Source organism: Diplotaxodon limnothrissa, linkage group LG15, assembly GCF_057381915.1.
Source record: "Diplotaxodon limnothrissa isolate DT_005_m linkage group LG15, D_limnothrissa_male_GT1.1, whole genome shotgun sequence".
NCBI classification, from domain to species: domain Eukaryota; kingdom Metazoa; phylum Chordata; class Actinopteri; order Cichliformes; family Cichlidae; genus Diplotaxodon; species Diplotaxodon limnothrissa.
The window spans coordinates 19,951,692-19,965,204 of NC_140610.1; the positions used below are offsets into that span (position 1 = coordinate 19,951,692).

Here is a 13,513-nt window from a genome sequence, read left to right on the forward strand (position 1 = left end):
CAAATAACCAGAAATATTGTTTGGATATGGGGATGAGGGATTTATTAAAGTCTTCATTACCAATAGTATAACTCTTCTTAAACTACAAATATAACTATTGTTTTTCAAGTAAACTATTCATCATGAGAGAAAATGGCTGTTGATAGTTTATGATCATCTTTCAGATACCCACATGGTCTTTGACCTTTAACTTTAACTTAGAAACTTCTTGATATATCAATGGCATAGAATCAGAAAAGACATCTCCAAAGACTATCCTTTAAGTAACAGAAGTCATGGCAAACATAAAGAGAGGAAATGAGTGGAACGAGAGCAACAAAGATAAAGTTCAGACCACTGAACTGCCCGAGATTTAAGTGGGATCTAATCTCTGTCTAGAGGCAGAAAAGCATTGACACTAGCCACAGGGAAGCATGGTTGTGTGATGGAAGGGTGGTAAATTTTAGCCAGTAAGAGGTTTTGAGGGCTAGTGCCAATACCGATGTCTACTGCTGAAGGGTACTGTTTTGTGTTTTAAGCAAGTTTAAGTTGAGCTTAAGTTGGACAATTTTCAGCCCAAAGAAACTTTTATAAAATCTTTATATAGATGCATAGAGGGCACTATACACAAAACTATGGTAAAATACAGTGAATGCTAAGATGTAAAAAGTAGATTTACTGTGTTAATCTTTCTAAATCATGTTTTAGGCCCCAGTCATTCTATGGCAATCACCAGTTACTAGTGAAAAATTGTAGCTGGCTAATGGTTGCTGTAGCTTTTTAGTGGGACTAGCTGAAATTGGCTACAAAGAGACATATGATGCTGCAACACAAATGTCGTTGAGATTGTGCAGGTCGCTAGCAGGCTGTATTGGTCACCAGTACTTTGTTTGGAAGACACCAGCTTGGCTTCAAACTCTCACAAACTACTATCCAAGCTGTAGTAAAACTGTGAAAAGTGTAAAAGTGAAAGTAGAAGCTTTCCTTTTTGAAATGTGGTGGTTGCAGCAATAAGGCACAACCTTTACTTTGAAGGTGAACATTCTCCATTTCTGCTTTGTGTCACACTTATTTAAGTTGTAACAATCACATAGGTGGTGGTGGAGCCCTTTACGAATTATTTCACCCAGCAAGCAACCTCCAGCAACCAGTTACCAGCCCATTTTTCTAGTGACCAACATAGACAGGCGGTCATAACTAGTTTCCAGGCTTGTCTGACTGTGTTAGGGTACCTGGGTCATTGACCCAGTGTTTTCAGTTTTGTACTTTTATTTGTGTTCTCATCTTGGTTTATGACTGTGAGGGTTTTGGTTTCTGTTTTGCATTTCTATTTCTCCAGTTGTTCTTAGTTTGTGATTTTGTAGTTCTTATGGTTTCCATACTCCCTCTGTTCTGTGTCCAGTGTGTGTCTCTGTGTCTGCCCTGGTCCTACATCTCTGTGTTCCCTATGGTGCAGTGTCTGCTTGTGAGTCTGTGTCTGGAAGTTCAGTCCGTGTTTCCTGTTTTACTTTGAAGGTCCGTGTCTTATGTTAATGTGTCTGGTTTTGGTTCCCTTGTCTCATTAGGCCTGATTTGTCCCAGGTGTGTTTCCCTCCTGTCTCCCATTCCCTGATTGCTCCCTCTGTGTATTTAAGCCCTGTGTTTTCCTTTGTCTGTGTTGTGGTCTCCAGTATTCCATGCTGTGTGTTCTGCCTATCAGCCTGTTTTTGCTTGGTTTATATTTCCAGTTTAGTTAGCTTTCTGTTCTTTTTGCCATCCAGGAAATAAAGCTGAGTTTTGAGTTCACGTTTGCCTGCTGGAGTCTACACTTTGGGGCCACCATTCCTGCCTGCCTGCACACAGTACATGACTGACTGAGGCTTCAAGAGATTACAGTCATGCTGCTTAGTGCTAAAATGCTATCACCCATATGCTAACATTGATATGGCATGTACATTCGACATGTTCACCATATCAGTTTAGTCTGTTAGCAAACTGGTAATTTGCACAAATGCAGAAGTACTAAAATTCGCTTTTTTTGTGTACTGTATTTGGCCATAAACTAAAGTAGTGGACAAATTAAATTCCATGTAGAGATGGAAACATGTAACAGTGAATGGATAGATTGCAATGAAATTGTGGCAAGTTAATCAGTCCCATAGTCCTTGACTTATTACAGTTTAGATCTAAAACTGAAAAGAGTGAAAAACTTAAAAAAGAAAAATCAAGTATAGTTGGACCACAATTCTGACCAATTACACAGGACAAAGGAGCAAAAGTTTTGATAAAATGATTTCAACTGCAGCCCTTATTAATGAAAGCAGATTGTATTTCCTAAGTTGCCATAAAACATGCAGATGTGATATTTTCTCTGACTTTTAATCCATATTGACTTCAGGAGGAGACAAATTTCTTACTGAATCTGCAACCATAATTGTATGAATTTGCTTTGGCATATGTTAATGTTGATTTCCAGGACGATTCATAATATGTGCATGTGTATGTGTGTGTGTGTGTGTGTGTGTGTGTGTGTGTGTGTGTAAGAAATATATTTCTAATTTAGTGAAAGAAGAAAGAAGAAAAATGATGATAAAATAAGCAATAAATTTTGAAAATGATGTCCTTCAGATGCTGGAAATGTAGTGAAGAAAAAATGTAAAGACTGTATGCAAGATTAGACTGTCATGCCTATTTATATGCACATTGACTATGCAAATGTGTGCATGCAACTTTGATTTAATACATTCCCACCACTAAGTCTGGAAAATGCAGCAGATTGTCGGGCATGCTTTTGTGGTTAATTTAGCAACTTGTTTCACTGCCATGTGGCTTTTCCTGAGGAAATTGAGAAGCTGTTGGCTAATGCGAACACTGTCCTGACTGAATAAGGTACATGTCTCCTGATTATAGGGCAACCATCCAAAGAAAAACACATTTTCTGCCAGGAGTTCTTTCTTTAAGCAGTGATTTAATGCAGAATTTGATGTGGCATTCTCAAATACTTGAAAGAATGTCGGGGATTTGTGTTGAAATTCATTTGATGTTACGCTTAATTTCCTAATAAATTTCATCTCAGCATCCGTCAGATCATTAGGCTGAAATGGAAGTAGACATTAAGCTTGTGGAGATTTGTGGTCTTACTTGACAAAATAAGCCTCTTAATGTTACCCCTGGGGGTGTAAATTTAATTTACTTTTCTTTTTTAGGTCATGAATCCATGTAAAACATCACCACTGTGGCATGACACTTCATTTCAGTGACATAAAATCTTGAAATAATTGAAAGGAAGCTGTAAGGGTTGCAAATTTTACACAACCACATTTTAGATAATTCCAGTCGAAAAGATAATCTTTCTGGGTGAGTTAAAGATGAAGCAAAAATATATTTTCTCGCTATATGTTGCTACAGAGCTAATATTATGGATTTAACTATTTTTGTTGAGAATATTGTATACACTCAAACAGCCACTTTGTGCCTTCTTCATGGCATATATTCAACTAAGTGCTGGAAACATTCCTTATAGTGATTTTGGACCATTTTGAGATCATAACCGTTGCTACAGATTTATTTGCAGCTAAAACATAATCTTAATCCTCCATTGGATGACATCCCAAGTGGCAGTAAGGTGCCCAAAGTGTGGCAAGAAAATATATCCCTCACAATTACACCTTCACCATCAAACCTGTGATCTTCTGCTTTTCGTAGCCCATCTGCTTCAAGTTTAGGGGTGCCATGTGATCAGAGATGCTCTTCTGCATAAATTGGTTGTAATGACCTTGTAGTGACCTCTGAGATCAACAAGGCAGTTTCACCCAGAGAACTGCCACTCAGTTGATATTTTTGTTTTTCAGACCCTTCTCTGTAAACCCTAGAGATGTTTGTGTGCTAAATCACCGTAGGGACATTTTCAGCACTGCCTGAAGTATTAAGATCAGCCTGTCTAGCACCAGCAACCATGCCACGTATGAGTAATTCATCATTCTGTTGCTCATTTTGATTTTTTGGACCATGCTTACATGCATAAATGAGTTGTGACTGTTAAAGAAGTGCAACTAATGAAGTGGCCGGTGAATGTATAAATTACATGCTTTGTCTGGGGTTCATCATACTGACTTGTTCGTTCTTTGCTACCCACTCACATTTAAGATAACTGATTTTGAAAGATCCTGAGTGCTGAGCCCGGGAGCAGGTTGTTTGAAACCTCAACTGAACCTATTTTTCACCAATTACTTATGCCCTTGTTACTTTTCCTCACAAACAGTTAAATAATTCACACGTTAATTATGAGTCAATAACATCAGCAGCAGCGATCTTTGGGCTAATGGATCAGGGCCTGTTGCATGCTTTCTGTTAGGCACTGAATTGATCAGAACTCAAACAAAACCTATTAAGTGAGCACAGTGAATGATAAAACACACAGTTGGGGGTTGGGGTGGTGAAACTATTTTTCCTTTATTTTTTATAGATTTCTTTATATTGCTATACCAACTCTATACCTTTAAAATACATAATGTGTATTATAGGTTTCTTTGATCCCTAAAAAAGCTCAGACTCCTTAAAGTTTGTCAGTTAACAGTAGTGCAAACTACTTCCTCTCTCTCTGCCTGTAGACGATGAGCAGTCGTTTTTTCCCCCATGATGCCATCATCACCGACGCAGTCCTCAGTCTGGATGAAGACTCTGTTCTCTCAACCAATGAGGTGAGTTAACGATAGTTGATCAACCAACTGAGACTACACTGAAGTTTTACATACAGGTGAACTGAGACACTGGTGCTTTATCAACAAAATGAGGTGAGACAGCGATGCTCCCAAGGCACATTGTTACCAAACACTGATATCAGCCTCAGATCCCAAGTTAGTAAAGAAGCCACTTCAATATAGCTGTGCAAAAACACATGGAAGAACTATTCCTTTTTCTTACTCTCAGCCTAAACAATGACTTTCAAAGATATTTAGTGAAAACTGGTCTTTGATTTGAGACGGAGGTAATTAAAGCAGTTACAATGTCTGCTTTTACAAAATTATTTCACTGAACTGACTTAAGCTAGCATTCACTCATTTAGCATTTTAAAAATGTGAAAACATTAAAAACTAAAAAATCTAAACCTTAATCTTTGGCTAATAAGAAAAATGTCACAGTTTCAATGATTAGCTGACAATCATGGTGAAGAATATAGAGCTGTCAGATTTATTGTATATCTTCTATTATTCACTTTTCAAGTTACACTATGTGGGCAAAATTATTTAGCTATTTCTTTACCTTGGAATTCAGGTGTTTATACTTTCCATTACCACAGGTATATAAATTCAAGCTCTTGCAGTCTGCTTTTTGCAAACATTAGTGAAGGTGTGGTACTGCAATAGAATGCAATCTTTGCAAGAAGTCAGGTTATGTTATTCTACAATCAGCTGTAAGTTGTATTATTGAAAAGTTGAAGTGTTTAGGAACCACAGCATCTCAGAGCATGTAAAGTTAAAGAGCGGGGTTGCGAGTGCTGAGGTGCATAGTGCATAAAAGTCACCAGAGCTTTGCTGACTCAATAACTGCAGAGTTTCAAATCTCCTCTGGCTTTAACTCCAGCCCAAAAATGGTGTAGCTTGGCAAGACTTTCCATGGCCGTACAGCTCCTGTAGGTGAAATGTGTAGGTGTCCCAGTACATTTGTCAATATAGTTTACAAAAACAAAGTACAGTTGACCTGACAGCTGCACTTGCTGCAGCTTGAGAAGACATCTGCAAATTTTAAAAGCAAGATAATTCAGAAAAAAGCTTTATTATTTGACACCACGGGGAAATGTAGATCCTGTTTGTTTCAGCGTGTTTCTACTTTTGGTTTACAGCTCACTTCAAGTTGCAGTTCATTTAGCTCTCAGGGCCACTGTAGAAAATAGTTTGACAATGAGGATTAATCAGTGGCTTTGGTAAAAGTAATGCAAACTCAAGTAACCTTGCCTGGGGCTCCTAATATGCAGACTTTCCCAAATTTAATAAACCGCCTTTGTGAAACATTTTAAAAGCTGCTGAGCAAGTTGGCAAAAGCAGAGATTTACACAAATTGTGTTCATCCCTACAATTTACTCAACTTTGATAGAAATGAATACTTGAATACTATAATTGTGTATAAAAATGTTTTTTTACAGCTTGATGTGATCTGCATGGTTTTATGGCAGTCAGTGGTAAAAGGTGACGATTTCTTAACACATTATTGGTCCTCTTTGAAATGAAACAGTCTGTTCTCGAAGAGTCATGAATACTATTCATTATAAATGAAACGCCTCACTCTACAAAACAGCACCATGGCCACTGAACTTAAGGTGGAAAATGTGTTTTGCCTTTAAAGGATGATTAAAAACTAAGCGAGACGAGTAGGAAGTCTAACATGGCAGCAGAATCGGATAGCAAAGAGTTCTGATTACAGACGCCACAAACTGAGATCCTGCCTTTACTAAATTACTGTGGAACTCGTTCAATTTGTATTCTTGTAATTGAAATTAACCCAGTGAAAAGGTGAGAGAAAGGAATAATGTGATAAGGAATAATGTGAGCAGTGTTAAAATGTGAAAGAAAATACAGGCTAGAAAGGGGAAAAAGTTCTTTGATTAAAGTCTCACTTGTTACTTAAAAACAAGGATGAGGAACACTTTTGTACTGTTTTAGAACGAATTAGAAACCAGAGAATTGTTTGAAGCTCTGTCAAGGGAGGAAATAATGTTGATAATCCACCTTTTTAAAATATTGTAGCAGAGTTAGTGAGCCAAGTGGGGCTTAGCAAAACCACTGAAATATGAACATTGCAGAGGCACACAGTTCTCGAGACTTGAAGGGCATTCAAAGCTCTTTTGATGTTGGTTCTCACGACCATGACGGATAGCACTGCATTGTGGGCTTTACTTTCAAAAACGTTTAGATTTTGTGGCTTAAGAAACAAACAAACAAAAAAAAAAAACATTCCTCTGATATTGGTTTAATTACTTTAAAATAAAAACAGGAAGGAAAAAAAGATTTGCATAGTACTACAAATCAGAAAATACTGTCAACATATTTTATTGTCATTTTTTTAGGGCTAGAACCGTCTAGATACTTGTGACACTTGGAGGCAAAATTCACTTTAAACCATTCAAAAATAAAAACATTATGCACAGTTGTGGTAGATTTGTTCCATGCTAACTTTACCTGGTAAAGTTTACCCCGAATTTGATTTTTGTGTAGTTTTCTGAATTGTTGAAGGCTGTAGCCATTTATATTTATTTTTTATATTATATATATTTTTGGAGGCTGATTAACAGCCTTAATTGCAGTACTGCAGCCTTCTAGTGGTAGACTTTAAAACTAAAAAAATAATAATAATTTAATGGCTATTTAAATATTTGTATTAACTTCATCCGTAGTATAAATCTAGAGGTGATACATGAACAATCCCCTGTACAGTATAAGGAATGTGTAATAGAGAGTGGAAATGTGTGTAGAAAGCTTTTTTAAGAAAACAGCCTTCATAGTACATTTTCTATTAAAGAATTCTATACATTTCAATTGAAAAACATTATTTACAAGTAAAAGCTGTTGAAAGTTTTCTGAAATCATATGAACTATAATGTTATCAAACATACAGTCATTTGCATGAATGTCCAGATAGACAAATACAGACAAGTATGACCCAAGTCACAAAGTTTCCTTACCTTCACGGCAGCAATACGGTCACCAGCAGCTCATCTGTGATGCTAAATTAGTGCTCCTGCTTTAAGAGCCATTACAAGTAGCTGCCTTGTTTCTTTCTCTGCAGATCTTCAGCGAATGAAAGATGCAATCCATAATAGATTGTGAGGCCCAATGAGCCCTAGAGATCGAATATATCTTTAAACTCTAAGATGTTTTATTGATCGGAGCAAGTCAATGTTCACCTTTTCTACGCAAACGGGATCGCAATTACACTTTATAGCACCACAATTTCAGGCACAGCAATATGAGCAAGTTTCTACAACTAAACTTTTATGAGCACACGGCTTGTTTTATGAAACGAGAGGAGGGAGAAAATGTCAGGGAGAGAACTAGTGAATAAGAGAGGAAGTGAAGTGAATCTTTGCTGTGCTTACTAACCCATAGCTCTAATTGCCCTTTTAACATGGTGAGAGGCTTTATTGAAAGGAGATGGAATATGTCAATTCACTAAAAATGTGCAAGAGAGAACATTACACTTTTAATAGGACTTTTCATATTACAATACCTCGGCAGAAGAATGGCTGTGCCAATTTCATAATTACATTGTTTCAGCTCATTAAATGTATGATTATTCCATGAAGAGAGATTAGAGAAGGGGATACGACCTGACAAAGCTTTTGTCTCTCATTGGGCAGCCAAGCATGCTGCTGAATTATGCCCTTTGGAAGACATTTTCTATATGATAGATATGGAAATTGTGTTACAACAGCAGTGGCAGAATCTTGATCCTCATTTCATTTAAAGGTTGTCTCCGGGTTTGAACATGTTTCAGAGCACTTATTATTTTCATTAGTATTCAAGGTTTTCAGTACACAAATCATGAATTCATAGAAAAGATAATGATTGACCTCTATGGCTTTCTTTTGCTCATTGACGCTATCTCATTTCATTTAGGGTATTTTCTCCCATTAAGTTCATATTTCTTACCTATTGATTGATTGGATGAGTTGAAAGTGTCACTTTGAGGCCCCCGGCTTCAGCATGCTCGATATTGGACTGACAGTGTGGGAAATCCTGCCAATCAAAATCTGAATTCTTCCACCTTCAAGTGATTTTTGAATGTCTTTCATGGTCTCCATCACTGCTTAGTTGTGTCAAAGGTCTATATGAACACAGCAAACCAGCTGAACATGGGTTATGCCAAGATAATGAGTGTTATTTACTTCACCTGTGAGTGGTTTAAATCTTGTGTCTAAAACACTTTATAAAAGATGCATGTGGTGTTCAAGAAAAATGAAGCCAATTTAGAGGCATCTAAAACCTGGTGTGTCTCTAATCCAGAACAGCAAGCAAGGAAACCCAATATTAGTTTAAATTTGAATTCTTCATCACTTCAAATCCCTGCATTTTCACTGACACTCTGTGGTCTCTGGTCTCACTGTTAGTTTCCTTCTGTGTGCATGGTTCTCTAAAGTACATAAAAGGGTCCTTTAAATTAAGTGCTTTGTAGTAAGTTTTTGAAACAGTTTTGATAAAATAAGACAACATATTCTTGGATCATATTAATTCAAAAAACATTTTTTTAACCCCTCTATCGATCCCTATGTCCTCCTTTGGCTTTTCTCATGCATCTTCCAAATTACTTCAAAGCCTCAGTCACACAGGCCTAGAGACCAGTCTGCAGCCCCCTGCCAACTTCTGGTCACTAGGGAAAAACGTGTAGTCCCCTACTGGTTGATGAAGTTGGAGGTTCATGAGTGAAACTGGTCACAAAGAGGCAATCTGCTCACGACCAAAGGCATCACAATGTGGTTTTTGGTGCAATACTGAAATACAGTATATTTCACATAGGGACAACAAGCAACATCCAGCCACTCAACGCTTGTAACTGGTTTGGGGTGAACCGTGGCCAAATTGTCACCAGTTGGTCTCTAGGCTTCTGTGACTGGGGCCCTAACATTTACCATTTGGACATTTGCTGAAAAAAAATCTGGAGCACAAATTCAGTCTACCCTAACTTCCCTTTGAACCAAGGAAGCCTGGTGTGCTCCGCATACACATGTAAATTATAAACCTTTACCTTGAAGAGAATATGTCTTGATATTGGAGCTGCATATTTAATAATTTAACTTTAATTTAATTTAACTGTTTGGAGATTCAGCTGATGTTTGTATGTAGAAGCTATAATAGACTGTAGTGCTGGCATGCAGCACTGAACGCCAAATGCTTAACCTTTGCAATCTATAGAAGAACCTTTAAGCAATCAATGAAAGATACTTTTGGAGTCGCAAAGATGAGACATAACCTCACAGCACTGAGACTACTTGGTGAGAATGGCTATAGTCTTAAAATGCTGCAAAATACAAAACTGCTATAGCTCCCTTTAGCCCCAAAATGCAGACCTTAAAACCCAGCTGGCTATCTTGGATCACACTGAGACTGCTGGTAAAACTTCATCAATGCCACAGCACTCCAAACCTGCTGGATACAAGATCAGTTTACGACACATTTTCCTGAGTTTTATCATCCTGAAGACAGGTGGAGGTTGACAGTGAAAGCACTGCAGCGGCATTGCGTCATGGAGAGGAAAATAAATAAATAAAACCAGACACAACTTTTCAACAACCAAAGCATTGAAAACACTGAGGGGAGATAGGGGCTCTAAAATCTGATGCAACACCTTTTCATCTTATAAGACTGGACATGTTAAACCCAAATGTCAGGAGAGATTTGTAGCAGATCTATTGCTGGATTGACCCTCGACTTTTCAGATCAATTTTGGCTTTGTAGAATCCATCAGTATGAATTACACACACACACACACACACACACACACACACACACACACACACACACACACACACACACACTTGTGTGTTGTGTTTCCGTCAGTTCAAAGTTTGTTACATTATCTTGCATTAACATCTTGGAAGTTTACAATAACCTGAAACATAGCCGTGACCATTACCATAAACTTTAATGCGCCTTTAAATGTAACTGTTTACTTTGTGAAATCTTGCAAACACACACACACAGACTGTGTTCAAGGCTCATTAGAAATTTTCAGTCATATTAAACGATAATTAAGACAGACAGATTGCAATGAACCTGTGCTTTGTTACTCACTCACATGTAAGTGGTCTCTTGCTCTCTCTTACTCACGCACACACACATATCTGCCACATGGGCACATTTTCATACAGGAACACAGCGCACACACACAGCTAACATGTCCCTTCGTGAGGACCTGTGCTTTGAATCACCTTTTCTCAGCTTACATCAGATGCTTTACAGTAGTTCAGTTCATGACAGAACATCCACCTTTGGTTCACCCCTCTCCAACTTCTAGTTCCTCTACCTGTGCTACTCTGGTAATTAATTTCTGTGTGTGTGTGTGTGTGTGTGTGTGTGTGTGTGTGTGTGTGTGTGTGTGTGTGTGTGTGTGTGTGTGTCTAACAAAGTATTTCATTATGTGCCGAACCCCTTATTCTCTAGTGTGTCTGGCCGAATGTCTCAGTGGTGTTTTGGTATTCAGAAGAGGGTCTTTGTCAGGTAGCTCCATCTTCTTCAAGGGCACCAGCTGCTCCACAGAAAGGCCATGAGAAATTTCTTCTTTATTGTGAAGTAGGCAGTCTCCAAGGAAAATGGAGCAGGAGACAGTCAAAGCTGGCACCTGCTTAAAAGATGACCACAATGCAAGACCAGCAACCTGTTTCTGCTTCCAGGGTCTCGATCCTCAAAGCATCTAGTTTATTGGTGATGCACACACAGTCTCCTTTGACGCTGCCAAATTGACTTCCTGGCCGCAGCACTCCTGATGGAAATAGCAACAAAATAGGAATGGTGTTGGTGTAAATCACAAGCCTGTTAACCAGTTAACCACAGTTCATGCCCCATTGGTGGGGTTGTATTTTGCACTAAAATGGACAGAAGTCTGTGAAATGCACTGCATTACACACTTTCAAACTTTCCTTATAATATATACCAGCACACCCTCCTAATTTAAGTTGCAAAATATTTCATTTGTCTCCCTGTATCACTGCCTGCTGTTTTGAAGCCTCCACTACCACAGAAGTTACCTGCACAAATAATCCCTGGGAAGGTATATTTATTCATCACTCCCCATCTTTGATATATAATAAACCTGGAGCCCAGACAGCACACCTGACCCTGTAATGAATCATTTTCAACATGAGCAGTCTGACTTAATTAAGTTGAGGGTTAGGGATTTTATGACCTGAGAATAATAGATAAGTAGATAAATAGATATTATTAATATGTTGCATAAATCTGTTTGTTTTAAAAAAAGATTTTTCTTTAAAAAGTTAAAAATGAAACCTCATTTGATCATGCAAGAGGAAATTATTATGAATCAGGTCGGCACAGCCAGGTTTAGAATGTGACTTAGAGCTCTCCAACTGATCAATCAGTGCACTCTGATATTTAAATGACATTTTAACATGAAGTGCTACAGCTGGAATGAAAACATTGCGAAATGGCTTCAAAAATATTCTTTGTGTAGTTGTGAAGAGGCAGAGAAGTTGTTTAGAAGACGGCCTTGTTGGTTTAGCTGGCTAAATGCCATTTGACAGGTGTTTTGAATGCAATTTTTACCACACCGCAAATATTCTGAATAAGCTGTATTGCTTTTCTTTGTGCTTTTCTTCTCTCCATTTTTTCTCATTGTGCTTCCACCTTTGCTTCTTCTTTTTCTTTTCTTTTTCTTTTTTACATTTCCTCTACACATCTAATCTATTCAACACCTTCTTTCTTTTCTATTTGACCAGGTGGACTTTGCCTTCACTGTATGGCAAAGTTTTCCCGAGCGTATTGTTGGTTATCCAGCAAGGAGCCACTACTGGGATAGTTCCAGATCACGCTGGGGCTACACTTCCAAGTGGACCAATGAGTACTCCATGGTCCTTACAGGAGCAGCTTTTTACCACAGGTACAAATCCACAGGATTTCTTGCTTGTCGGTGAAGTTGTATTGACGTGAATGGCAGAAGAGTGGCACAGAAAGATGGCACATGGCATCGTCTGTGATGCAGACAGTGTGTCAGTGCATGAAGGTGACATTATCAACTTATTAGTCAGCATGCCTTCCCGCCCTCACCTGTAGCTACAAGCATTATGTCGTGATTTAATGAGTAAGATTACAGATAAAAGCGGCAGAAATAACCTCTCAGAACAGTCTCTGGGTTTTCTCTTAGATAGGGTTCGAACCTCGGCCGTTTGGGAGGAGTAGAGGCACTGCTCCTGTGGATTAAAATAAAAATGTTTCTTGAGCTTATTTAAGAGAGGCTGTAATTGTATTCTTGCTACCACTGGATAGCTGCAAGTTGTGTTAAGAAGTCTTGAATTCTACTCCCCAAAAAATCCCCCAAAATCTCAAAGATTCTAGTTTTAGAATTAGAGTTTTGGTCTTATTATAGGCCATGTATATAAAGGCTAACAACACCCTTCAGTACATGGTGAACTTATGATTGCCTCCAATCATGGTTTGTACCTAGGACATATAGGCCCTGACATGGAATAATTACATTCCTATAGGATAAATGCCCTGCAGCACAAATAGTTTCTGCAGATCTTTGGATCAAGATAAGTAAATAATTAAGTAATCTGCTTTTTTCTGCATTTCAAAATTTTAGAGCCTGCAGCCGTGAAGTGTTGATGTCATACTCCTGTTTTTGTGTTTGTTATGGTTTACATTCTAGTTCTGTATTGGTATCTCTAGAGTTCAGTCTTCCTTAGTCTCATCTCTTTGACTTTCAGCCTTCACAGTCATGTACCCATGTCTGTCTGTTTTCTCCCCAGTCCCTGTGTCAAGCCCATGTGTCTTAGTGTTGGTCACAGTGTTTGATGGTCTTCTGTTTTCATGTGTATTATGTTCAGTTT

The 13,513-nt window shown here is 38.2% G+C and overlaps 1 protein-coding gene across 1 annotated transcript in view; it reads left to right on the top strand.

Moving 5' to 3' along the window:
• The window catches only part of LOC146617421 (exostosin-1), a 378,284-nt gene that overhangs the window by 356,966 nt on the left and 7,805 nt on the right, over nt 1-13,513 (top strand). The window contains exons 10-11 of the mRNA XM_085373085.1: nt 4,569-4,658; nt 12,404-12,564. Of these exons, the coding sequence (XP_085229211.1) occupies nt 4,569-4,658; nt 12,404-12,564 (251 nt within the window). The remainder of the gene's footprint in view (nt 1-4,568; nt 4,659-12,403; nt 12,565-13,513) is intronic.